This window comes from Dromiciops gliroides, chromosome 2, assembly GCF_019393635.1.
Source record: "Dromiciops gliroides isolate mDroGli1 chromosome 2, mDroGli1.pri, whole genome shotgun sequence".
NCBI lineage: Eukaryota > Metazoa > Chordata > Mammalia > Microbiotheria > Microbiotheriidae > Dromiciops > Dromiciops gliroides.
In genome coordinates, this window is record NC_057862.1 from 371,017,983 (window position 1) to 371,045,918 (window position 27,936).

General features: G+C 39.6%; 2 protein-coding genes across 4 annotated transcripts in view; one reads left to right on the top strand and one right to left on the bottom strand.

The window, feature by feature from the left end:
- Window positions 1-2,112: 2,112 nt before the first annotated feature.
- On the top strand, window positions 2,113-23,875 carry CDK5RAP1 (CDK5 regulatory subunit associated protein 1). Of its 3 annotated transcripts, none has more exons than XM_043989042.1 (14): window positions 2,113-2,244; window positions 3,445-3,789; window positions 4,652-4,755; window positions 7,976-8,010; window positions 8,945-9,045; window positions 10,370-10,580; window positions 11,028-11,148; window positions 13,302-13,532; window positions 15,517-15,614; window positions 16,309-16,364; window positions 19,096-19,226; window positions 19,480-19,629; window positions 22,573-22,713; window positions 23,476-23,875. In XM_043989042.1, the coding sequence occupies exons 2-14, from the start codon at window positions 3,477-3,479 to the stop codon at window positions 23,554-23,556; spliced, it is 1,773 nt and encodes a 590-aa protein (XP_043844977.1). In that variant the 5' UTR covers window positions 2,113-2,244; window positions 3,445-3,476; the 3' UTR covers window positions 23,557-23,875. The 3 variants fall into 3 exon arrangements, with proteins under 3 accessions (XP_043844977.1, XP_043844978.1, XP_043844976.1); XM_043989041.1 differs by lacking the exon at window positions 2,113-2,244 and adding an exon at window positions 2,369-2,734; XM_043989043.1 differs by lacking the exons at window positions 2,113-2,244; window positions 22,573-22,713 and adding an exon at window positions 2,365-2,734.
- Window positions 23,876-26,034: 2,159 nt separating this feature from the next.
- The window catches only part of LOC122738909 (vomeromodulin-like), a 28,735-nt gene continuing 26,833 nt past the window's right edge, over window positions 26,035-27,936 (bottom strand). The window contains exons 11-12 of the mRNA XM_043980790.1: window positions 26,317-26,396; window positions 26,035-26,073 (exon numbers count right to left, since the gene is read on the bottom strand). Coding sequence (XP_043836725.1) covers window positions 26,035-26,073; window positions 26,317-26,396 — 119 coding nt within the window. The remainder of the gene's footprint in view (window positions 26,074-26,316; window positions 26,397-27,936) is intronic.

A 27,936-nucleotide genomic window follows, 5' to 3' on the forward strand; every position in this document is an offset into this window, starting at 1 on the left:
CCTCAGGGAGAACACCCCAAAGGAGAAAGGTATCTCTATTAGGGAGATGGAAATGATTATATTTATAGTGAGAAAAATAGGTTATTTCCTCATTATCTTAATGTCCTCCCTATGAAAGGTTAACATCCTGTTTTGGAATTCCTGGGGTCCTAAGACGTTCCCCAAAGTGGGTACCTTTCTCGCTAGGGGTGTGTTTTGGGGGTTTAAACGTCATAAAGTGAATTTAAGGACACATTTGGTCTTTTTGTGCATGTTCCCAAAACATGTTTAAACTTGTCAGACCCCAAGGGTCTCTCTCTTTATGATATCTCTTTACTTTAAGATCTGGTTTCTAAGTATAGTTTCTATTTCACGTCATCCAGGAATAGTAATGGCTATTAATGGTTTATGGTCCCTGGTTACCGTCTCCTTAGGCTTCTGTTGATAGTGTTGGTTGATAAAGACTCGAACCTCCTGATAACAGTTGATAAGAGTTCAAGCCTTGGTTTATCTGTTAACCTCTTTTAGCTATGGTTAATAAATGTAAGGTCTTAGGTTATCTGTTAACCCTTTTAACCTCTTCCATCAATAGGACTAAAAGGGGAAGGTAGAGTCAGACTGAAGAGCTTTAAATACTAAAGAAAGAGGTTTATATTTTATCCTAGACACAAGAGGGATCCACTAGGGCTTCTTGAGTAGGGGAATGACATAACCAGATTTGAGCTTTAGAAATACCAACTTGTCACCTATGTGGATGCCAGATTGGAGAGAGGAAAGATCTGAGAGGTCAATTAGGAGGCTACTGAAGTAGTAGAGGTGAGAGGAGATGAGGGCCCTAATTAGGATAGTTGTGGTATAAGTGGCAGAAGCAAAATACATTGTGGAGGTAGAATTGACAAGATTTGGCAATCGAGAGATCATTGGTAACCTCTGTGGAGCACTCCCAGTTGAGTGATGAGGAAAGCCAGATTTTTTAAGGGGTTGAGAAGTTAGAGTGAAGTGAGAAAGTGGAGTGGTCCCTCAATAAACATTCATTAAGTAACCAGTATGTGTTAGGTACTGAGCTAAGTTCTGGGGATATAAGTCGATTCTTGCTCAAGGAGTTAATGGGGGAGACAATTTACAAACAAATACGTACAAACAGGGTACAAACAGGATGTACACAGGTTAAGTTGGAGATAACAACAGAGAAAAGACACCAGCATTAAGAGGGATGAAACAATGGAGACATCTTTTTCTAGGAATTTGGCATAGTTTCCCTGTATCATGTTCCCTAAAGGTGTTTGCAATGGGCATGGAGAATATCTAGTGAAGAGTCCAAATTAAAGATTTCCTTATAGAAACTGAGGTCTTCCAGTTATTCCTGTAGATGAGATTTGTGTTGATTGTAGTAAGCCCTGGAACACTGCATAATCCCTTAAATTAGATCTATAACTATTCAAAAGAGTTTGACTGGATGATCCTCTGTGGAAAAAACAATGTCTATTGTCCAGTTTTAAGATGCTCACTGGAAAAAAAAATCCCTAAAGCTTTTCCATCAGCACTCATGTCTTGGAGAGTCCCTGCAAAATGGACAAAGACTTTTGACCAAAATTGAACAAAAAGAGAAAAACTTTTGGAAAACTGCAGAGTTCTTTTAAAGACCATGAGCTTGTCCTTGAAACAAAAGTCCATGATTTTAAACTACACACTTTTTCAGGTGATAATAAAGACTGCAAGTGATGGAATATTATATTCTCTCCTTAATTTCACTAATCCTATGTTGCGGGGACAAGCAGGGCAAGAATATTCCCCTTCCACATCTCAGACCCCCCCAAGCCTGGGAAGGCTGTTATGTTGCCCCACAACTTGCTTCTTCAGGTTCAAGATCCTCAATTCTTTAGTGGAAGGAGAGCTAGTCCATGAAGGATCCATAACATTATACGTTATAGGATTCCCCCTCACGCCCCGGGCCCTCCATATTAATTTCCTTATCATTAGTTTCTTGGGGAGGGGAGGATTATCGCCTACATTAGTGAAGGGAAGACTTTTCCATTATTGCAGAAAAGCCAAGAGATGGGAGCAGGAGGCGGAACTCTTCTCAGAGGCTTGTTTCCGGGCGGGCAGGTTACGCTACGGAACCAGATGCGCCTGCGCAGTCACTAAAGGCTCATGGAGTGATTGAGCTCTCTGAGGAACCTGGAGGTGGTAGCGCGGCCTCCCAGCATCCGGCTGCCGGCTCGTCGCTCTCCACAGCGTCCTTGCAAGGTGACCGCGGACGGACAGGTGGGAAGGAGCAATATTTTCCGGGTTCAGCTTAGCGGGTTAAGGGGCCCGGACACTAGACGGTCGGACTGACTGGTGTTACTGAGCACCCTGCACACGTGTGTCAAGTCCACTCTGTCCCACCCCCACCCTCCACCATGTGATCTTGGGTGTTCTGGACAGGTCATCTCCTCCCGAAACCCACCCCCCCTTCGTCGTGACCTTGAAGCCCTGGGTCCCGATGGCGAACTTAGAGAGACTAGCGGGCAGTCGGCGTGGTTGGTGCTGTGGGGAGGGAGAGAGATGACTTAGCCCAAGTCGCCCCAGGAGGTGACCGCCAGGAGGGGGGTGTCAAAACAGACCCGGAGAAAGCGACACATACTAGCTGTGTTACCCTGGACAAGTCACTTAACCCTCATTTCTCCGCCCCCCCCCAAAAGTGTAGAAGTGAATGTTACATTAGATGGCCTCTTCCTGCTTGACATCATATATGTTATGATCCCGCAGTAAGGTGAGATTAATTGGCAGATATCTTGAAAAATGGCAATTTTTCATACAGTTTTTGAAAGGGGAAGGATTTATATGGGTGGGGAGGTTGTTCTACATGTAGGCCATGACATAGATAGTATGAGGAGAATGAGAAATTCCTTTGTTAGGATATAATGAGGTTTACCTGGCAAGTGTGCAGCATGAATTGGAGAGGAATGTAGTAGGAAGTTTTTGATTTGAAGGGCTTTGTCCATGAAAAGCCTTAATGATTTGTATGTCATATTTCACATCAAATGGCATTATGTGGGAGAATTGCAAAGGAATAATTTCAAGATTCAAATATTTACTATTTCTCAAAAAATGTGTTTCATCTGTCATATTTTGAAACAGAATCAATAATTTTGTTGATGTGAACATTTTCCAAATTATATTCCTTTTTACCTTGATAGATGCCTCTTCAGAAATTCTTTGGTTAAAAAATTCATCACCTGTGGCCAAGCTTGTGCTGAGCCTCTATGAATCTAGGCAGATCCGCTGAATAGCCAACAAATAGTTGGTCACTGAATGACTCAAAGTCTTTCTGGCTTGGTGGGATGAGAGCTTGCACACTGTTGTTATAATCTGTGAAGATCCAGTGTTATCTCCATGCCATAATGGGGCATTAGAGGCGGACTTCAGTAGAGGCTGATTCATTGATTATAATTTGTTTATAATATGTTTGTCGTTTTTTAGTCTTTGCACAGTTTGGATCCCTTGCTCCTAGCATGCAGCCTTTAAAATATGCATGGAAAACCAGTCAGACTCTGAGGCAGAGTTCATTGCACTCAGAAATCTGGCAGATCTTCAGGCCTTACAGAACAACAAGCAATCTCAAAGCAAAAGTATATCCAGAGTTAGAGAAACCGCAAGATGTTGGAGTCCAGAGGGATTTCAGCTCCAGACTGGCAGCAGGACCAACATTTCAGCACTTTTTAAGAAATGCTTCAACTCCTCAAGAGAAATCTGATTCCTTTACCACAGTGGAGGATCCACCCCCTTATCTTACTGCAGAAGCCCTTGTAGGAAGAGGGAGAAAAGGTCTGTTTTCACTTCCTTTCTGTCTCTTTGTTATTCCTCGGTGCCAACATAATATTCATGTCCTAGGTCTTTCCTTTCAAACTGTCATAATATTGATTATTGCTACATTTATTTTTCTTCTCTCCAAGATAAGGACCACTCATTTTTAATATTGATTAACTAAAACCCCTAGTTTTTAACCTAAGGAATAATCTATGTATGGATCTGTTATACTGGTTCATAATGGTCCTGAGCCTGAAGAGTTGAGAAGATTTGGCGCCTGTTGAGGGATGTTATGGAATTGGCTATTTCCATAGAAGAAAACTTTGAAAGTATTGCAGATATGAAATTTCACAGGGTTCCATATTAACATAGAGGAACACTATTTTTAGCCTACGTGGGGTTTTTATTTATTTTTTTTATTTTATTCTTTATTCTTTTCGTATGTCTGTATCTTGCTATGTGATCTTTGAATAGTCCCTCTGCTCTTTTAATTGTTAAAATGATTGCCAAAAGGCATAAAAGGAATAAAGAATAATTTAGGCTTATAATGTTAAACAAATTCATTATTCTTTTTTGAGCTAGGGATTCAGTAGAATCCTAGTCACACTTTTTAGCGTTATAGAGAATTTTGTGAAATTGATATTGCTATTTCAGAATTGCCGGATCACAGATCACAAAACCAGTAGTGACCTCAATAAACCATCAGGCTTATGGTGTTGTGACTCTGCTAACATGGGTACAACTGTTACTAGTAAACCTGATATATCACTGTTGTATTTCCAGGTGTTGTCAGGGCATTCGAAAAGGTATTCTTATCTATGACCCGTTATTTTCTCCATCCTATATATTGTATTTCATAGGATTTCCTTTCTTTTTCTAGTCTATCTAGAAACTTATGGCTGCCAAATGAATGTTAATGATGCAGAGATTGCTTGGTCCATTTTGCAGAAGAATGGCTACTTGAGAACTAACAGCCTCCATGAGGTATGATGTCATTTTATTTTTTCTTATATCCTGGGCCTAGAAGAAAGTTTTCATTGATGGCAATTTCTTAAATGTGGTTTGGAATCTTTGTCACATAGAAGAAATAAAGACATATACTTCCCTTCTCTTGGTAGAAAGGTGAAGAACTGTGAGAACAAAACGTTGCATAAGTTATGCTTGATTGTTTTGTCAGTTGATTTTACTTAACTTACAGTTGATTTTACTTAACTTTTTCTTTGTTGTGTGAGGGAAGATTTACTGGTTTAGAAAGTGGTGCTTCTTAGGAAGTAATTTATGGAAAACAAAAAGAAGTCAGTAAGATTTTAAAAAAATAAATGTGGTCCGGGGTGTACATTGGAGTCTTCTTGTTATAGAGAAAAGGTCTCCCATGTATGAGATGGTATATTCAGTTTATCAGCCATTAAATGTCTATTATATACTAGATACTCTATACAGAAATGAAAAAAAAAAACAGTTCCGTCCCTCAAAGACTGTATATCTACTAGAAGGATATAACATGTGTAAATAAACATGATAAAAAGTAGAATGTGAAAGTGGTAAAGAAGAGATCCAGATATAATATTCTAGGTGAATCATTAAAGGGAATGGTTACTTTTAGTTGGGGGTATGGGAAGTGGTGGGTGGAGATTAGAAAAACCTTAATTGAGGAATGGCACTTGAACTTCTACCCTGAAGGGGAGGAGAAAGTGATTTCAGCTAGTAGATAAGGAAGGAATTGTGTATCAGGCATTGTGGGCAGTTTGTATGAAAGGAAAGGAGAGGTCAGGAAAAAGCTGGTAGTTCAGTTTAGGTATTTAGAACTTAAGATGCCTGAAGTGGAATTTAATGAAAAAAATGCTAGAAGGGTAAGTTTGAGCCAGAGTATAGAGGAGCTTAATATGCCAGACTAAGAAGTTTTTATTTATCCTATAGGTAATAAAAAACCAGTGAAGGATTTTGTGAATGACATAGGTAGATCTGTATAGATGGTTATTTTGATGGCTGTGTGAAAGATAGATTGATGATGGGAAAGACTCAAGACTCAAGGTTTCTTCCAAAGCAAGAGAAAATGTGGATTAAGCTGACAGGATTGTTAGTGGAGAGAATGCAAGATGTGTTTTGAAGGTAGAGTTGATAGGACTTGTAGCATGAAAGAGAATCAAGGATAACGTTTGAGATTATAGTCTGGATGATTGGGAAAACGGTGGTGCCATCAATAGAAATATGGAAATTTAGGGGAAGAGTGACTTTGGGAGGAAGATGAGTTCGGCTTTATATATGTTGAATTGGGGGTGCTATTGGGACATCCAGATGTAGATTGGGCCTGGAGGCATAGATTTGGAAGTCAGCTACATACAAGTGATAATTAAAGTCTTGAGATTGAATGAGATCACTGTGGGGAAGAATACAGAAAGAAAAGAGTAGAAGAAGATAAAGCCTTAGGGAATACTCACTTACACTTGAGTGGCAGGTAGAGGATAAGAAACTACTGAGGAGTCAGAGAGATTGGAAAACCAGGAGAGAATATTTTCACGGAAGCCAAGGGAAAAGTATTGAGAAGAAGATAGTAAGTGTGAATTACTGCAAACAGGGCAAAGAGGATGAAGACTTTGAGGCCACTGGATTTTCTTCCTACTTATCAGATTTTCCAGATCTTTTGCTTACTCATCATCTGTCATACCACCTAACTACAGATGTGCTCTAAAACTTGGTTATCTGCATGCTTCTCTCTCTATTGACTCAGATGAGTTTAATTATCGTGTCCATACAATTCATTCAGTAAGTCAGTAAACCTTTATTAAGTGCTCATTATGCGTGCCAGGGACTGTACTAAGCACTGGGGATACAAAAAGAGGCAAAGAGAGTCCCTGCCCTTAGGGACCTTACAGACTGATGGGGGGACAAGAAGGAAACAAAAATGTACAAACCTGTTATATACGGGATAAATAGGGAATAATGAACACAGAGAGGAGGTGATAGAATGAAGAGGGATTGGAAAGGCCTTCCTATAAAAGGTGGGCTTTTAGGTGGGACTTAAAAGAAGCCAGAGAAGCCAGTGAGTGAAAAGCAGGAGAGAGAACATTCTAGACATGGGGCATAGATACCTGGTGAAGAGACCTGGGCTGAGCCATGGAGTTATCTCCTTCAGGAAACAGCAAGAAGGTCAGTGTCACTGGACTGAAGAGTAAGCTCATGGTGGGGAGCAAAATGCAAGAAGACTGGAAAGCTAGAGGGAGATGGGTTATGAGTCCCCTTGACTCCAGTCTGTTATATCCTGCTCTAATCTCTTTCCTGAATGACAACCCTACATCATTAGCTGTCTGTTGGACATTTTAAACTTCATGCCCTGTATACATCTTCAGTTTGATGTGTTAAAAACAGAACTTCTTGTCTTCCTCTCTAATCACCAGACTCACTCCTCTTCTGAACTTTTTCTTACTGTTAAGGGTACCATCATCCTTTCAGTTACCCAGGTTTGCAGCCTCAGTGTCATCCTAGATTCCTTACTTTACTCATTCCATAAATCCTGTCATTTGCCAAATCTTGTCATATCTACCTCTATAACATCTTTGAAATCCATCTACTTTTACCTGCTCACACAGCTACTACCTTTGTGTGCCCTTTATTACCTCTTTCCTGGACTATTACAGTAGCATTCTAATTGATTTCCCTGCCTTATCTTCCCTGGCCAATCTGCTTCTACATAGCTTCCAGTGTGGTTTTTATTGTCCCTCTCACTCCCTTACTCAGTAAACTTCAGTTGTTCCCTGTTGTCTCTAGAATCAAATATAACTTCTTCCCTTTGGCATTCATAGTTCTTTACAACCTGATTGCAACTTACCTTCCCAGCTGTATTCCACATTACTCTCTTCAGCCCTAGTCTAGCCAAATTGACCTTACCATTTCTCATATGTAATATTCCATCTCTTATCTCTGTGTTTGTTCACTGGTTGCCACCAGGGTTGGGGTTCTTTGTGATAGGATAAGGGGTCAGATGACTCAAGGGTAGAGGACAGAATATAGTTCAACTGGTTATCTGTAGTTCTAGATCTTGAAGGGAGACCTGGAGAGAGAGTCTGGGAAATGAGGTCAGGGTAGAATGGCTGGAGGTTGTCCTGAAGATGGAAAATAGGTGGAATTTGTAGTAATAATTCTTCAAGGGAATCCGTGACTTCAAAAATGATCATTTTTCTTTTTTTTTTTCCTGCTCTCCTCTCAGGCTGATGTGATTCTTCTTGTCACATGTTCAATCAGGTGAGAATTTGTCCGTATGAGCAGATAAGAATGATTCACTGTCTTTTGCTTAATGGAGTGCTGACCAGCATGCCTTCTGTAGGATATGCAGTGCCTGGCACTTAAAAAGTTCTTAACAAATGTTTATCAGCCGATTGATTGTAGGATGTAATGCTTTCTCTAGGAGTGGACATGGGGATGACCTGTGCTCAGTTTTTCTCACTCTTTGGATAGTTCTTGTGACCACTGAAATATATTTATGAGGCAGCAGTCTTTAAGACTATACTATATGGGCAGTGTATAGAGGACCTATTCAGTAAAAAGGGAACCTGTTTTTTCCTCCATTTGAAGTTAGGTGCCTAGGTCTCACTAGTATCCTTTTCTAGTTAAACATAGGTGTTTCTGAGTTAAACATAGATATTCTGTCCTTGTTTTCCTTTCTCAATATGGCTGTGTTTCTTTGTTTTATTAATGCTCTTTTAAAAAAATTTGTCAGTTCCTAGTGTCCCTCTCTCTACTCCTATAGAACCCCTCTGATAAAAAAATTCAGTTATGCAGAACAAGCTAATCTTAGCCATGTCTGAAAATGTAGGCTACATTCCACATCTGTCATGCAGCACTTGTCTACAAGTGGTCAAAGGTTTGTTTCGTTTGTCAGTCCTCTGAAGTCACTATTAGCATTGAACAAAGTTCTGAAGCCTTTCAGTGTTGTTTTTCTTTATAGTCCTGTATAAATTGTTGGTTCTGCTCACTCAGTTCATACACATTTTCTGTAGTTATTTTTACACCACTGATAACACTGAAGTTACATTACATTAATGATCCTTCTCTGCAAGACCACTAAGAGGACCAAAGTAATTTATAACATTATTCTCTTGACCTCAAGTTATGTGGTGGCACTTTTAACTGTCCTGGTCATTTCAATTCTAACTTGATCTATTGATTTATGCCACAGGGAGAAGGCTGAACAGGCCATCTGGAATCGTTTAAAACAGCTTAAATCTGTAAAGGCCAGACGTCTCAAATCACAGGTTCCTCTTCGAATTGGGATTCTAGGTATTCTAAAGTTTGAAAGTGAAAGTCATTTTGGTGGATCAGGCTCTGTATTGCTGGATTGTACTAGAATCTCCCTTGGAGACAGCCACTTGTGAATTCTGAGCAAACCCAGTAGGAAAACAGTGTATCTTCAATTCACTATACCAAGGTCTCCCATAGTGCAAAATTTTGTATTTTAAAATGTTAGAAAAGAAAATAGAGTGACAACATGTAGTTTCTATGAATAAATGGCAGCCTGAAAGAATGAAGAAAACACACAGCCCAAAAGCATGCTGAATAGGACAGTGCCTTAAGTACCCCAAAAGAGTTATCATTTTATCAGTATGAGAATTTCCTCCACAGGCACAGATCACAAGTCTTTCATAACTTAGTTGAAGGTATTCATGATTGCTATGGCCAAAAGTCATCATCTGTTGGCTAACCCCCTGGTTACCAGTCTTTTTGAGCTTAAGTAGACTATCCTTAGGTGGAAGGGATTTTGGAGAATATCTAGTCCTATCCTCTCCTTTATTAGATGAAGAAATTGAAACTTAGTTCTTTGAACAAGAGGTAGAACATATAGCTGGTCCCTGAGACCATACTCTACAACAACAGCAACTCTATCACATGATATGACCTTCCCAGAGTTTGTGGTCTTCTAGTGTATCCCCCGCAGAGGTTTCCTCCATTCCATGGCTCATCAGAATAGATAGCACTTTAATGAAGGCTCACTCTTCCTAAGGCTCTAAATGAGGTGCTGAGGCTTCTCCTGAGCCAACCCTTGATGATTTCAAAGAGAACAGGGGAATGAGGTCAGCATCTATGATTGCTTCTCACACTTTTGACCTAAAATACATTGTTGGAAAAGATAAGCCATAAAGTAGTAGTAGAGCCTTTGCCAATGTAATGCTGTGGAAGGAGCACTGATTTGAGTCACAGGACCTGGGTTCAAATTCTACTTCTGGTATTTGCTACTTGAAAAATCTAACACATTGAAGACAACTGGTAATTAGCCTCTCTGAATTTAGTCTGCCTTTGCATGAGAGACATAGTCTATCAACAGGTCCCTACTAGCACAGTAGGGCTTGAGAGAGCTTATGCTTCCCTGGCCTAGCCTTTGAGATCTCACATCACTTTGAGGATTTAAGGTTCTTCTTGATTTACTTGTGCAGAAAAATATTGATTGCAAGATTATTCAAGTTTTGATCACTTTTAGAGGATAGCTGAATGCTCTCAGACACTTCATGTACATACATTTCATAGGAGGTTATGGGTTTGTGTGCTCAACATGAGCTGTGAGAACAAATACCATTGCAGAGAGCTATATTTATTTTTCCTTCCCTAGGATGTATGGCTGAGAGGTTGAAGGAAGAGATCCTACAGAGGGAAAAGATGGTGGACATTATAGCCGGACCAGACGCTTACCGGGATCTTCCTCGACTGCTGACTTTAGCTGACTCTGGTCAGCGATCTGCTAATGTCCTGCTTTCACTGGAGGAGACCTATGCAGACATCATGCCTGTCCAGACAAGTTCAGATGCCACATCAGCATTTGTGTGAGTCATCTCCCTAGAGTTGGGTTTTGAAGTTCTCCTTTTAATGATCTGTGTTTTAGATCAGATACAGAGGATAGAGAGCAGAGCCCTGTGTTTGTTTGTTTGTTTGTTTGGGGTTTTTTTGGGTGAGGCAGTTGGGGTTAAGTGACTTGCCCAGGGTCACACGGGTAGTAAGTATTGTGTCTGAGGCCGAATTTGAACTCAGGTCCTCCTGAATCTAGGGCCGGTGCTCTATCCACTGTGCCACCTAGCTGCCCCTTAAAACCCTGTGTTTTAAGCCTTAATTCTTAATGATGTTAAGTTTCTGCATGTCTCTAAGATCTGAATTTGATATGTTGCTTAAAACAAAACCAAACCATGAAATATGGTAATGTTGTGAAGGTTTTAATTACTTTTTGGATCTCAGTGAAAATATCCTTTGATAATTTCTGACGATTTTCTCCCCAGGTCAATCATGCGAGGTTGTGACAACATGTGTAGCTACTGCATTGTTCCTTTCACACGTGGCCGTGAACGGAGCCGGCCAATTGCCTCCATTCTGGAGGAAGTGAAGAAACTCTCTGAGCAGGTGATATATTGCCTCTGAATTATTCCTTTTTAGTATTTGGGCAAAGTAAGAAAGGCTGATACTGTGGGTTTGACCTGCCAGTTCTGTAAAGGATAAAGAAGTGGGAAGAGGGAACTTCTCAAGTGGAGTTAAATAAAGGGGCTCTGAGCAGTTGATACATATATCTGTATTTATGTGTGTATCTTTAACTGCTTGCTATCAAATAATTTTTTTCCCTTTTATCTTCAAACATATCCAGTTCTTCTTTATCCTTAAAAATCCTTTAGGACCTTCTTATTTCCTTAAAGTATCATTCTATATCTCTCCTTCCTTTCTCAGCCAAACTCTTTGAAAAAATAGTTTGTACTCACTGCCTGTTTCCTCTCCTTTCACTCACACCTTTGCCCTTTGCAATCTGGCTTCTAAATAAACTGAAAATGCTCTTTCCAAAGTTACCAATGATAATTGCCAAATCTGAAGGTTTTTTCTCAGAAATCATGCTTGGGAGTTGTCATGAGATTTGAAGAACAAGAATGTTTGGTAGCTCATCCCTGTTCAAGGCACAAGCTAAACTCAAGCATTAATTATACTCATTCTTCATAGTTTCATATTCACCTAGTATGGTTAGATATATGTTCCTTTAGTATAGTCAAATTAGAAAGAACATTTAGAAACCATACTGCTTTGCAAAATTATTATTTTCACCAATATTTCAGCAGATGCTATTTATTTCATACTGTTATATGGATATTATTTGATGATATAATTAGCAAACAATTTATTAGTATCTTTCATGATGATCTCTTTTCAATATCAGAAACATATTTAGCAGTGTGACTAAAGAAAGAGTCCTGGTGCTATTCTCTTTATATTTTTAAGTTCTGTGGGGTTTTTTTAGGTTAAACTAGACCCATCTTGTTAGTATTTATTTAATCACAGAATGCTAAAAATCTTAAAATTAGAAGGTATCTCAGAAGTTGGCAGACAAGACATCTCCGGTGCCTTTCCTTCATTCTTATGTGACAGGATTTTCAGTGCTGTCATCATCTTGGTCACCTTCTTCTGGGAAGTTTCTAGTTTGTCACTGTCATCTCAAAAGCGTGGTGCCCAAGACTGACTGCAGTACCCTGAAAGTCATCATATCAGAGCAGAGTCCAATGGGGTCATCACTTCCCTCATTTTGAACCCTATACTTCATATCAGTGCATCTTAAAATCAGGTTTTTCTTTACTTACTGAAGTAACACATTGTCAACTTACTGAATTTGTAGTCCACTCCAATCTTGAAGAGTAAATTTCATTTGATTATCTTAGTTATAATTAAGAAGGGACTTCCCTGGGGCAGCTAGGTGGCACAGTGGATAGAGCACTGGCCCTGGAGTCAGGAGTACCTGAGTTCAAATCCAGCCTCAGACATTTAGCACTTACTAGCTGTGTGACCCTGGGCAAGTCACTTAACCCCAACTGCCTCACTAAAAACAAACAAAAAAAAAGAAGGGACTTCCTCATATAATTTAATGCCAAAAGAACTAGTGACTGCAAATTTAATTTGGTTTCCTTTTTCTGCTGAGCCTAATATTCTTATTCACATTAAGAAGTGAGAAACTGGTTGTCCTGGGATTCTGGAAAGCAGGTGGCTTTCTTTTTTTTTTGGTGAGGCAATTGGGGTTAAGTGACAGGGTCACACAGCTAGTAAGTGTCAAGTGTCTAAGGCCGGATTTGAACTCGGGTACTCCTGACTCCAGGGCCAGTGCTCTATCCGGCTTTCTTTTTAATATTGCCTGGGAGTAACAGGTTCCTTTTGGAACAGGTATTTGCAGGAGGAATTTGGCTCTCCCGTTATAGGTTGCTACTGGATTAAATCTGTTAAGCATGCCTAAATTGTTCCATAGTCACTAAGTTTATTTTAATCTCGCCCAGAGGCCTAGAATAATGTAGTGAGGTTCTGGATTATGTTGATGGTACAGTTTGGGTATATATATTGGTAAGCTTGAATGGCAGTCATACCAAAATAGTTTTAGTAACATCTTATCTCCTACTTAAAATAGGGTATAATCGCTTAAAAACTTAAACTTCTGTTTAATTTTCCACTTTATTTCTAAAGTAGTAGTTTGATATGAAAGTGCAATAAGTATTTCCTGATTCCTCCCATTATGTATTTGTGTCATTGTACAGGGCATCAAAGAAGTAACACTCCTTGGCCAGAATGTCAACAGCTATCGAGACAATTCAGAGATCCAATTCAATAACGCCATGCCTACTAATCTGAGTCGAGGATTTAGTGCAAATTATAAAACGAAGAAAGGAGGCCTTCGATTTGCTGATCTTCTGGATCAGGTCTCCAGAGTTGATCCTGAAATGAGGATCCGCTTCACTTCTCCCCACCCCAAGGACTTTCCTGATGAGGCAAGTGTTGAATCTCCATGAGGAAGTGATGTTGCTGTTATGAGGGAAGCCTTCCCTTCTCCTAGAAAGAAATCAAGTCTGGTGTGTAGTTTATTCCCTACCTTTGAAATCCATTGTTCTTTTGTAGAAATGTAAAACTCCTCTCTGGATAAAGATGGAAGGTGGAGCCTATGAGGAGCATGACCAAGGGGCCAACTGTTGGCTAAGTGAATCTTGGGAGGAAAGGCAGGGCTGAAAGAAGGATAGGTCATCAGAGTTTTTATAGTACTCATGCTGTTGCAGTACCCAAGGAAACATTCATTGGCCTACCTGTACTGATGTCTCCTGCTTGTCTACTGAACCAGATATGGGACTCATTCCACCACAGGATGCCACCATAAAAGTTTTACCATATTCCAATGAACTTGGATTTACTGTGGAACTTAGTCTCTGAAACATAACATTTCCTTCAATAAATGTTAGTGAAGACAGCCACCCATTTAAGCGGGTGTTATTACTCTCCTCTGACAGTAGCATTCTGTGGGTATTCCATTCTTTTGTCAGAAGGTTTTATGTTGTTGCAGTTAGTGATAGGGGTGGGAGAGGCAGTCAGCAGGTCATATAGCTCAGTCAACCAACATTTATTAAGATGTGCCCAGGGGCAGCTAGGTAGTGCAGTGGATAAAGCACTGGCCCTGGATTCAGGAGGACCTGAGTTCAAATCTGACCACTTGACGCTTACTAATTGTGTGACTCTGGACAAGTCACTTAACCCTCATTGCTCTGTTAAAAGAGGAAAAAAAAAAAGACGTGCTCAACCAAATGCTAATAGTATGTGAAGTTAGAACCAAGTTAATCTGAAAAGAAATTGAGCTGTAGCCAAATACAAATTTGAACCCATATAAAACGAGTAACAATCTATACCTTTTGTGATTCTTGATATTCATTACTTCATTACTGGCAGTAATAACATAGAGGACAGCCTAGAATCCAGGCCCCTTGCCTCTGAGGCCAATGTTATTTCCATACCCTGCTATGTCATTTCAGGTTCTTAGTAAGAAAATGACTGCGTACTTGAGAAAATCCAGCCAAATCTCAGCTACTAGTGGATAGTGTGAAATTCACAAATTATTTTTTTAATGTCATTTTAGCCTTTAGTTTCACCATCCTCCCTAATTTAACTTTTTGCCTGAGCCCAAACAGCCAGCAAAATGATTTTGCTGTTTTATCTTTCTTTTCTTCCCCTTCCAGTTTTGTTGGAGTGCTGTGAGACTAGAAAAGAGGAAGAAAAATACCATAGTCTAGACCAAAGTTTCTTAAACTGTGGGTCATGACCCTCTATGGTGTCGTGTTAACTAAATGTGGGGATCACAAAAAATTGGGCAATAGTAAAACATTATGTGTACCTGTTTTATATACCTATATACCTGGGGTTATATAAAAATTTCTTGGGTGAAAAGGGGTTGAAAGTGGAAAAAGTTTAAACCCTGGTCCAGGCAGCCCACAGTGAATGCTATCCCTACTTTTCTCTCTCTCTCTCTCTTTTTTTGGTGGGGCAGTGGGGGTTAAGTGACTTGCCCAGGGTCACACAGCTAGTAAGTGTCAAGTGTCTGAGGCCAGATTTGAACTCAGGTCCTCCTGAATCCAGGGTGGGTGCTTTATCCACTGTGCCACCTTGTTGCCCCTATCCCTACTTCTCTATAGCTAATTCTCACTTATTCAGTAATTGACTATGTGAGGAGTAAGAATCACTAGCTGTTGGCCACAGATGGAGCAATACCATTTGTTGAAACTTTAATGGGGGCAACTAGGTGGCACAGTGGATAGAGCACCAGCCCTGGAGTCAGGAGGACCTGAGTTCAAATGTGGCCTCAGACACTTGACACTTACTAGCTGTGTGACCTTGGGCAAGTCACTTAACCCCAATTGCCTCACCAAAAAAATTAAAAAAAAAAAAAAGAAACTTTAATGACCCACCCTCTTTTAATTGTTCTCTTTGGTCCAGGTTCTACAGTTGATCCAGGAGCGGAACAATATTTGTAAACAAATCCATTTGCCAGCCCAGAGTGGAAGCAGCCGGGTCTTGGAAATCATGAGAAGAGGGTCAGGCTTGTTTAGGACCATTTACTACCATAAATTGCTCTGTATTTTCACTAGTCTTAGTTTCAGCATTGCTCACAGATCTGTAGAGTTTGAAATTTAGTGTATACTTGACAAAGCAAAGACCTGGAAAATAGATATACTTCTACAATTTTTAACATTAACATTCTCAGGCCTTAGGATATAAACTGTAGCTACTGTTTAGTTATCTTTTCTTAATGAGGATTAATATAGTAGAGTTAACAACCTGAGGAAGATAATTCAGTACAGACCTAGCTTGAACTATACCATCTGGCTTTTTTGTCCCATTGGAACGGACTTTGGGAAATCACCTTAAATGTTTACTTATTCTTTTCTTTATTAAAAAAGAATTAACACTACCACCCCCAGTCTCCAGATTAGTCTAAAGTAAAGATTTTTGGTTATAGTGGGATTTTCCTGGACTTTTAAACTTAATACTATAAACAATAAAACTTAAACAATACTATAAAAACATAAAATCTTTGAGATATGCTATTTTGATGCAACAGAAGCAAATTCTGGCAAACCACAATACTTAAGATCTCTCATATAATATAACTTAGTTCGTAGGATTATAGATTTAGATATGGAAGGGACCTTAGAGGCCAAGGGACTACTTTGTCCAAAGATCTCATTATGTAGATGACCTAATCTTTTTCTTTGCCTCCCATTGTAGATATACAAGGGAAGCTTATTTGGACTTGATTCACCATATCAGAGAATCTGTTCCAGGTAAGCTTTTTTTTTTTAAGTGATGCCTTTTGTTTTTTACATATCGGACATTCCCTGATATGTCCCCTACTTCCCAACATCCCCTTGTTATAAAGACAGTTAAGTCAGGGTTTCTTTCTTTCTTTCTTTCTTTTTTTTTGAGGCAATTGGGGTTAAGTGACTTGCCATGGGTCACACAGCTAGTAAGTGTTAAGTGTCTGAGGCCAGATTTGAACTCAGGTCCTCCTGTCTCCAGGGCCGGTGCCCTATCCACTGCACCACCTAGCTGCCCCTAAGTCAAGCTTTCTTAACATTTTTTGTGTTATGGACCTTTTTGGAAGTCTGGTAGATCCTCTGGACTCCTCAAAATGTTTTTAAATGCATAAAATAGAATACATATGATTATGAAAGAAGCCAATTATGTTGAAATATCATTATCAAAATATTAAACAAAGAAGACCCCAGGTTAAGTACCTCTAATTAAGCAAGACCAGATGACGCAAGCAACATCCTGCACCTGTAGTCTTCCTTCTTTCTGTTTGGAAGAGAGAGATGTGTTTCATCACCTGTTTTCTGGAATATTGGTTGTTGCCTTTAATGTAAGTTCAGCTGCCTTTTAATGTTTATTCAATCACAGTCATTTTGTATATTAATGTGCATAATGGAGGGACAGCTAGGTGGTGCAGTGGATAAAGCACCAGCCCTGGATTCAGGAATACCTGAGTTCAAAGTCGGCCTCAGACACTTGACACTTACTAGCTGTGTGACCCTGGGCAAGTCACTTAATCCTGATTGCCCAGCCTTGCCCCCCCCCCCCAAAGAAAATGTGCACAATGAGTCTTCTCTCCTGGGTCATCTTGACTCAGCATCAGTTCATTTTTTGTGACATCCTCATTTTTAAAATGGTGTGGTGATATTCCATTACATTCATATGGCACAGTATGTTCTGCAATTTTCTTGCCAATATTCACCTATTTTACCTACAGCTTCTCATTCCAGGTTAATATTCATTTTTAGCCCTTTTTGTTGGCCATGTTTCCCATAAGTGACCACAATCCTTTAGCCCAGACATAGGTCATTTTTGGCCCCTAAAGCAATCATTTTGGGGCATCTACCTTACTATATTCACCTTTTATTCTTGTCAGCTTCCTGATTTCCTTAGCAAACATTTATTAAGCACCTGTTCTATGTAGTGTACTCTGCCAGATACTGGGAATATAAAGATAAAGAACTGCATAGTCCTTGCCCTCTAAGATGATTGTCTTTGCTCTCGGTCCCTTCTTTGTAACCTCTGTTTTAGCACTAAAAAGATAAGAATTTAAGAATAAGGACTAAGCTGAATCAATTGAAACAGAACTTATTTTATTCATAAAGAAAATAGAGATCAGATGAAGTTTCACTTCAAAGTCAAAACATTTATGTAAGTTATCACACCTGGCTCTTATAGAGTTAGGTCTGCTGCATCCATACATTTCTTAGCAAATTGCTTCACCTTAGGGCTAAAGAGATTACCAATTCCAGCTCTACATTCTAGTTTCCAATGAAATGGGAGAGAGATCTCGATCTCTAAATGCATAAGCAAGGTCTGGAATAATTAATCTTAGGTTTGGATTTCATGCAGCTAATGTGTGTTAGAATCTAGATTGATTATTGTATAATATGGTTTTAAATTCTGGAAATGAATCCTTTTCCTATTTGAGATTATAAAAATTATTTACCTCACAGTTGTACTTGTTTGTTGTTTATATTTTTAATTTTACCTCATGGGGCAAAGTGTAACTGTTTTACTGACCTTTGGTGTAGATCACAAGGAAATTGCCAAATTTACTGTACATTTTGAAAGAACAATGTTAAGCTGAAATTCTAGAGATATAAATCAATGAGTGATAATGAACAGTAGTACCAATTTGGAAACACAGACTTTAATTTAAGTGCTAAGCCAACATTTGAAATGAAAATTCTTTATTTAACCAGATAGAATGCCAACTGGGAGTACAGGCCAATTGTAGCTGTAACATGGCTAAGTAAGTCATTCCAAATTTCCAAGCTTTATCCATTCTTACTGTAAATGGAATTTGTATGTGAGGCTCAGAAGAGATGAAGTAGGCACTTCACCTGTATTCCAGTATTATAAAGACTTTTCTTGGTGTGTGCTTGCACTGCTGTGTCTGTTCCTCTGGATAATCATTAGACCATATCTGGAGTCCTGTGCTTGGTTATGGGGAAACATTCTGGAGTGAATGCTGAGAATTGAGAAAGTGTTCAGAGGTGGGTGATCCAGATGGTAAAGTAATGAGACCATGCCATTGGAGGCTCAGGAGAAGGAACTGGGCCTTAATCACTTGCCTTCTTGGAATTATTTTTTGAAAAGTTGTTACTTAAGAGCTGTACTTGGTTAGATTTTGGCTTAGCATAGCGAGGACATTAAGTATATGAAAAGCTTTCATGTAGAAGAGCAAGTACAAGTGTTCTTGGCCCCAAAGGACAGAATTGAGAGTAATATCTAGAAATTGCAGAGAGGAGAAGCTGGGCTTGGTACAGCTAGGAAGGGTCTCCTAACAATTACAGCCATCTGGATGGAATCGCCTGCCTTGGGAAGTAGTGGATCCTCCTTACTGGAGGTCTTCAGACAGAGGCTAGATGGCTTCTTGCCAGTTATGTTGCAGAGGGGATTCCTGGTCAGGTATAGGTTGCACTAGATGTCCTGTGAGGTCCCTTCTCACTGTTAGTTTCTGTGATCTTTGTATGGTAGGAGTGAGCCTCAGCAGTGATTTCATTGCTGGATTCTGTGGAGAAACAGAAGAAGATCACCTGCAGACTCTGTCCTTGCTTCAGGAAGTCCGTTACAATGTGGGTTTCCTTTTTGCCTACAGTATGAGGCAGGTGAGTTCTGGGAAATTCAAAGATTGTTTGGTAGGTAATTCTCACATTCTCAGCCGACCTGGTGTCTGTGGGTAGGGTGGGCTTCCAGGTGGGACACAGTGACAGAAGAGCAGCTCTAGAGATCCTCCATGGTGCCTTGCACATGGCTCATTGCCTGATAGAAGAACCATACTCTGCATGTGCTGCTGAGTATATTGGAAGCTGAATTAACTCGGGTGCTTTCTGTCTCCCTCCTCCTCCTGTCTCATTGCAGAAGACTCGAGCATATCACAGACTTCAGGATGATGTTCCAGAGGAGGTGAAACAGAGGCGGCTTGCAGAGCTTATCACTGCCTTCCGAGAGGGTGCCGCAGAAGCCAACATGGCTGTGGTTGGCCACACGCAGCTTATCCTGGTGGAGGGGGTAAGGACCATGGGAAGCTTTTCATCAGTCTTATAAGTAAATACCTTTACTTTTCCCCCTGTTCAGTGGACCTTCTTCACTGCTCTCCCAATGTAGGCATAAACTTGCACATTTACCAATGACAGGATAATTCCTGCCAAAAAGAATGTGAATGTTTCCCATAATTATGTTTGTGTCAGATTGGCCCTTACCAGGGAAATTTTGGCAGGTAACCAAGCATTCATATGAATCAGATAGTCCTGAATCTAAGCTGGCAAATGAATCTCTCCCAGGTACAAGGTGTTAGGTATCTAAGCAGCACAACAAGGAAAGGGTGTGATGGCCTAAAATTCTACCATTGATGTCTAAAATCTAATGAGTGGTCACCTTAAATTAGAAAACATATAGCACCAATCTTTGGGCATTAAGTATTTATTAAAGTATAATAGGGGTTAATAAAGAGAAACACGTGGATAAAGTATGAGATTTGCCTGCTTTCCCTATCCTGCTTGTCTCTCCCACCAAGCTCCCATCTGGCAACGAAAGGCTTTGCTCCTCCCAGAAGCCTCCTGTGAAACAGGAAACAGGGTCGTCCACACACAGAGCTCCAAGCTAATTGGTTGGTAGCTCTGATTGACAGGACCCACGGGCGGCAGACATCACTTCTGGATGCTAAAATCACATGGTTTCTTCTTGGGCCAGAGCTCACAATGTCCCTCCCAGCAGGGGGTGTCATTCCAATTCTCACAAGGGGTTCTAAAAGTCCCCCAAAGCCCAGCACTCTAGGTGATGGCTTAACAGTGAATCTGCTTGCTTGGCAGAGTGGATAGAGGGCAGGCTGTGTGACCCTGAGCAAGTCCCTGTAAGTGCAGAACAGGTGCATTGATCTTCAGTGATAGAGTCTCTGTTGGGAGTTTGTAAAGACATCACAGATCCAGTGCTATCCCAGCATCAAAAAAAAAAAAAAAAAGAGTGAAACTACTTCATAGTAGGAAGAAGGGATCATAAAATTTATAGCTGAAGATGATCTTAATGGTTTCTCTGTTTCAGGTTACTTAGGATAGTAAAAGAATTAATAGTTGGTTATCTATAGTGATTTCACTGACATCTGGATTAAAATGGCAGCTAGGTGGTGCAGTGGATAAAGCACTGGCCCTGGATTCAAGAGGACCTGAGTTCAAGTCCGGCCTCAGACACTTGACAGTTACTAGCTGTGTGACCCTGGGCAAGTCATTTAACCCTCATTTCCCTGCCCCCCTCCCCCAAAAAAAGAAGTCAGCTATTATTATTGCTAACTTTAATTAGTATTGTATCCTGGGCTAGTTTCACTCCATCATCTAACAAGTTCCTAGATGACTCTTCCTGCATTTCTAGGTGCTGAGTGCCCAAAGAATACAAATTTAATTAAAATTTTCCACACATAGGTAGGATGGCAATTCTTTTCCTAATAAAACTGTATTTGTGTGTATATATATATCTTCTAGAAAGGAAGCTTTTTCGTGATGAAGTGTATTTCCAAAAATAATCTACATCCATTATGATTTGAAGTTGCTTTTGCTGTAGCAATATGGCAAAAATTCTCACTGCATTGTTTCTGTTTGTCTGTGATTATTTCAAGATAAATAGGCCTGTCTCTGGTGTAGGGTTATAAAGCCTGCAATTTGTCTTTTTCCCTCTCAATTAACAAGCATTTATTTTCTCTTACTTCCATCCATACCTCCAATTTAAAAGGAAAAAATGAAATAAAACATTTGAAACAAATACAAATACAAATACAAATAGTAAAGCAAAACAAACTCCCACATTGACCATGTCCAAATATCTATATCTATCTCTCTGTCTGTCTAATTATCTATCTCTTTCTCTTTTAATTTATCAGCTCTTTGTCAAGATGTGGGTGACCTTTCCAGAATGGCTATATCAAGTCATAGCTCCATTCATATATTAATATTTATTATATAGTGTATAATATATATCATATACATTATATTATAATATATTAATATGCCCATTCTGCAGTTTCTCCAACATTCTTCATTTTCCAGTTGAATCATCTATGTCAGTCTGATAGATAGGAGGTGGAATCTCAAAGTTGCTTTAATTTGCATTCTCTGTTAGTGATTTGTAGCACTTTTTAAATGATAGGTTGAGTATCTTTATTAGAGAATTACCTATTATTTATTTTTTTTATTTTTTTGAGGCTAGGTCTCTCTATTGTACCCAGGCAGGAAGTACAACTCATAGACCTAATCTTACAGTTAAGCAGCACAAGAGCTTGGGCCCACTCCATTTCTGACCCAGGCTGATCACATTCTCCTGCTGACTGTTTTGCTACTCCCAGGAACTTAGCAGCTTAATGCCAGACTTAAGGTAGACACCCGGTTGGCTTTAGCCCTACTGAAGCTCAGAATTCCTGAACTCAAGCAGTCTACCAGCCTAAGTCTTGTTAGTAGCAGGCAATACAGGCATGTACCACCATACCCAGCTATTCCTAAATTCTTATAAATTTGAATCAGTTTCATATATATTTTGGAAATGAAAGTTGATGAGAGTAACTTGCTTCAGTTTTTTTCCACATTTAACTGTTTCCTTGTAATTTTAGCTACATTGATTTTGTTTGTGCAAAAACTTTTCCATTTTGTTTGATCGAAACTGCCCATCTTATCTTCTTTGATCCTTCCTATTCCTTGATGGGTCATGAATTCTTTCCCTTTTCATAGATCTAAAAGGTGATTTCTTTTTTGCTTATTTAAATTGTTCATGATATAATCTTTTCTAAGTCTTTTATCCATTTGGAGCTAATTTTGGTATATGGTGTGAGGTATAACACATGATAAATAAATAAAATAGTATTTCATTAATGTAGCTTGTTTTTTTTTTTTTAAGCAATTCACTAATCCCAAGTGATTATTCTAATTATCATTCACTGCCCTTATAGGTAACCCATTTTATTTCTCTCTGTAGCCCAGTAAGCGCTCTACCACTGAGTTATGTGGAAGGAATGATGGAAATATCAAAGTGATCTTTCCTGACATAGAGATGGAAGATGGCACTAACTCTAGGGGCCTGATTCGTGCCCAGCCAGGAGATTATGTGTTAGTGAAGGTATGAATCCATTTTTAATTTGTTTGCTTTAGAAGGTGAACATTTTAATTTTTCTGTTAGACCTGTTTCAATAATCATTTCAATAATATTTCAGTAGTTTCTGGCATGACATTTAGACTACTAAAATCCTAGTTACTCTAAAATATTCTTCTCAGTTCTTATCGTGACTCAGTGCTAGTTGATGCTGGGTTTGCAGTGGTTAGGGGAAAAGGAGAGTGGAAAGTGCATCTTACCATTGCCTCAGTACTCTTCCTGGCAAAGGGCGTGAGATATAGAAATGGAAGGAAGAGTGGAAGACAAATGCAATTTCTTTGCTTCCATCTCTTCTTCCTCCTGCTTTAAAGGAAATGGGAGAATCAACTCTATCCTGTCCCCACTCTTCTAACTACTCTCCATTCTTGTCTCTCTTCCTCAACACTGAGCCCTCAGTCCTCTTCCCTCCAACCCTTGTCCAGTTCTCCCTTGACCTGCATCCTAGTTCTTCACATCCTGTCATATTGCTCTGCCTTTTCTTCCCTACCTATTTCTCCATCCCCTTTTCCTCTTTCTGCAAGCCTTTACCCTCCAGAGCACCACTGGAATCTCTCTGTAGGTCTTGCTGTATGGATTGTCTGAGACTACTGAAACTTGCAATTCCCTAGCAACCATCATACCCCTTTTACACAATAGTCCTTTCCTCAAAGATCTACAGGTGAATTATTTATGAATTGCTGCTTTTGGCCCTATTGACCTTGTTTTTGTCTTGGATGGCTTTTTTTCCAGATCACCTCTTCCAATTCCCAGAGCCTAAGGGGAGTTGCTCTCTGCCAAACATCTCTGCAGGAATACTCAGAACGCTGCTGACCTGAATTGACAGCCACGAAGTTCTTCTGTGTCCCCACTTGTTAGTGATGTTGAGAAGATTCTTGTGGCTTCAGATTGGACTAGATGCTCTCTGAGGTCACTTCCAATTCTGAAATTCTGGGATAAAATGGCATTGAGTAGGTTTTTCCAAAGAGAAAGGAAGAAGTGACTGTTTTCAGCAGTAGTATTTTTCTGATGGGAAATTGTCATCAGTTAGGGGAGTAAGTTTATGTCAAATGGAAAATGAATCTTCTGGATTCATTTGCTATTTGGAAGCATCTCTAAGAATCACTATTAAATGATTCACCTACAGCTAAAATGTTTCTTGTTTTTCCTCTTTTCTCTCATGTAATTTTTCTTTGGTTAGGTTTTTGGGAGCCCTGAAATTCAGTCAGCTGTTTTGTCTCCTCAACATCAATCAGTTTTCTAATTTAGTTGATAGGTGTTAGATGGCATAATAGATAATCTTTCACCTCATCTTGCATGGCACCAGGACTCCATATTACTTCCTGGACATCTTTACCCCATGCTGCCACAAATATTCCCTTTCCCTCTCCCTACCCCACACCCCAGTGTGCCCTGTCCAACCCCATTTTATGTGTTGATTTCTCCCAATTGAATGTATACTCATTGAGGGAGGGACTGTCTTTAATTTGTACCCTCAGTGCTTAGCACAGTGCCTGGTACATAACACTTGCACTCTTTTCCCCTTCTCCTCGTTATCCATCTCTGTCTGTCTGTGCTTAAACAATGAGTGCACAATTAAGAGTTGAAGGGAACTTTAGAGGTAATTTAATCCAGCTCCTAAAAATCTAGAGCATAAACATCTACAGTATTCCTAGCAAGTGTTTTTCCAATCTCTATTTTAATTCCTCCAGGGATAGGGAATTCACCACTTCCAGAGGCAACCCATTAAATTTTTGGATATCTCTAATTTTTAAGGAATTTTTTATTTTGAAATAAAATGTGTTTCACTGTAGCTTCCACCCCCCTTTCCCCTTTAGACCTAGTTCTACCCTCTGAGATTAAGAATAAATTTAATCGCTTTTGGACATGATAATCCTTTAACTAATTGAAGACAGCAATCTTATACTTCCCCATTAAATCTTCTTTTTAGGTTAAACTTCCCTGATTTCTCCAAGTGATCCATATGGCATACTTTCAAATCCCCCTCCTTCCTAATCACCCACCAGTTTTATCAATATGCCTCCTAAAACATGGTACTGAGAATTGAATGTTTTTATTTAAATGTGGTTTGATCAGGGCAGAACTCAGTAGGACTATCCTTTCATTCATTTTGAAAATTAAACTTAAAATTAAAAAGTGAAGCCCAAGACTTCATTAGTGTTATATTTGGTTACTCTGCCACACCACTGACTTATATTGAACCTGCTGTGCAAAACCACTTGCACATCTCTTGCATGTGAATGGTCTTATCAAACTTCCCTTATCCTGTACTTGTTCAGTACTCCATTTCCTACTCTAAGATGTACATTAAGTGGTCTGGTTAAATCAGTATGGCTAATTATTCATGTCTCAAACAACTGATGCTTTTACTAATAATTAGCTATAGATGAAATCCCCCTATTTTTAGAGAATTAAGGAAAATGAATCACTTTTTTTTTTTTGCAAAGAAATGAGGTCATTTATTGAGGAAACAGTGACAGAAATGCAAAAAAGTACATGTTGCCAAGGCATACTTATAGCTTTTTGCACATTTGATTAAAAATGATTAGTTAGATTAAAATGCCAGTAATTGTGCTTTGACACTCAAAAACTCCTACAGTCATGTGGATGTTCTTGGCTCAAAACGTCAGAGAAAAAAGGTATGTCAGGACTTGTTGGTCTTGCCCCTCTCTTCTGGTGAAGACTGGAAAAACTCATCCTGGCTTCAGTTTGGTTGTTTTACTTACTTGCTATGAGGTCACCCTGAGGAAATGGGAGAAGAGAATAAAAATTGATCACAATATAACATCTTATGGTTATAAAGTACTTACCATTTATTGGTTCATTTGTTCCTTACAACATCCCTATGAGATAGATAGCATCAGTAGTAGTATCATTGTTCTATATATTAGAAAACTGAGGCTCCAAGAGATTATGATTCTTTGAGGTCACACCATTGGTAAATAGTGAAACTGTGAACCTGGGTGTCCTTTGTTCTTTCCACTACACCATGCTAAGCATGAATCTTCATGAAGCCAAGAAATAGATAATTTTAGGGGTTTGTTTCCCAGATAATTATTTCCAAGAAAAACAGTTATGATGATGAGGTAAGAGGACTAGGGAATGAGTTGGGTTCATGATCATCCTGACCAGGTTTTTGTTTGTTTGTTTTTAGAAAGAAAACACTTAACTTGAGAAAAAGGGTTGGGTTTCTTTCTTTCTTTCTTTTTTTTTTTTTTTAAGGATATAAGAGACTTGAGTGTGCTTGTTGGCAGCAGGAAGAGTACCAATAGATAGGGAAAGATTGCAGATTCAAGGGGTGGGCTGGGGTGCAGATGACAGAGGGACAGTCTGAAGAAGATAGGAGGGGATGAGATCAAGGGTACATGTAGAAGGGTTGGCCTTGTGGAGGAGAAAGATGACATCTTTCCCAGAGACTGGAGTAAGGAAGGAGAGAGTGGGGAACATTGATGGGTTTGGAGAAGGAAAGAAGAGGAAACTCTTAGTTAATGGCCTCAGTTTTCCTGATGATTCTTCCCCCTTTCCACACATTTTACAGAGGAGGAAAACTGATTCCAGATTGATCTTTCTTACCTGAGGAACAACTTTAACAGGGACACCATTTAAAACATCAGCTTCTGGGCCGACTGGCATATTAAAGTGTCTCATATCATCTGCAGTGAAAGAAAACACTCTCCTGAGATGTGAGACAAAGGAACTTAGACTTAAAACTTCATGGGGTTTGAGGAGCTGAGTCATCTCAACCAGGGTCAACTTCTGAAACAGCCTTTGTATCCCATTTGTGCCCATGAAGAATGATTTCCCATGAAGGGCTTATGCAACCCCAAGAGAGTTCTTAGCTCCCTCCCAGTGTTTCTATATTTGAATTAAAGCAAACTTGCATTTTCACACTAATTCTCAGTGTACATGCAATCAAGATTTAGAGCTACAAGAGAGCTTAGAGATTTTGAATCTATCACTTTCATTTTATAGAAGAGGAAATCAAGGCCCAGACAAGTTAAATGATTTGCCCAAATTCATACAAAAAATAGCGTTGAGAAACTTGATCTTAAGATCTCTGGGTGTGAAGATGGAGAAACAAGGCAGACATAAGGGCATAGTTACACGGCAGTAGATTATGCAAACTTTTGTTTAGGAAGTTGCTGCTAGTGACCCACTATTAGAAGGACATGTACAATAGGTCAAGGTTTCTTAAACTGTTCCCACTCGTGACCTCTTTTCACCCGAGAAATTTGTATGCGACCCTGTGATGACATGCGCAGTGCAAAGTGTGCATGTTGTGAGTTCAGAACCAAAGCTATGGCGACCCTCACATTGAGTTATGTAATGCCACTTTCCTCTCTCCCCACCTATCTGTCTCCATCTCTCTATCCCACTTTTCTTTTTAAAACATTTGTTCCCCTCTTTTATTTTTCCTTCTTGCTCTCCAGATAGATGTCTCCCCCTTCATTCTCCCCATCTGCCCCCCTATTTCTCCAAATCTCTGTATCCCTCTCCAACTTTCTGTAATCCTTTCCTTTTCTCTCCAACTGTCTCCTTTTGCCTCTGTTCATTTCTGTTTCTCTTTCCCTCTTACCCAACTGTATATAATACAGAGTTGAGGCAGTTATGCAATCTATAACACTTCTTACAACCATATCATTGTCTACAAATATTCCTGTTTCTCCAGCAGTGGGGAAGGATTGCATTGAACCATTCACACATTCCTCTTGGCTCTCTGGTGCCTCACTGCTTAAGTTTGTAGGATGATATAGGAAATGGCACCAATGGGCCATGGGGAAAGAACATCCTCATTTGTCTTCATTAACACCACACTTTCATGGCCTGTGCTAATGGACAAGTAAGCACAAATGAGTCATGCTTTGGTGTAGGATACCAAAAGTACTTACTCAAATTTTGGAGTTTCTCAAGAACTTGGTTTATATGTAAAATTATATGATGGGGAGTTGGAAGGGAGCTTAGCAATCATTTAAGTCTAACCCCTGCAGTTCACAGGACCCTGACTTGTCCGTGTTCACAGGAGCAGTGCCAGAGAAGGGCTGAACAAAACATCTTCAGGTGCCAAGTTCATCGTTCTTTTCACTCCTCTACAAGGCCTTCTGTGCTGCTGAATGAACTTGGCCTCAGCCTTCTTTCAACAGTGCAATGAAACAATTCACATGTCTTTACAGGGTATCTAAAAGCAAGGACTAA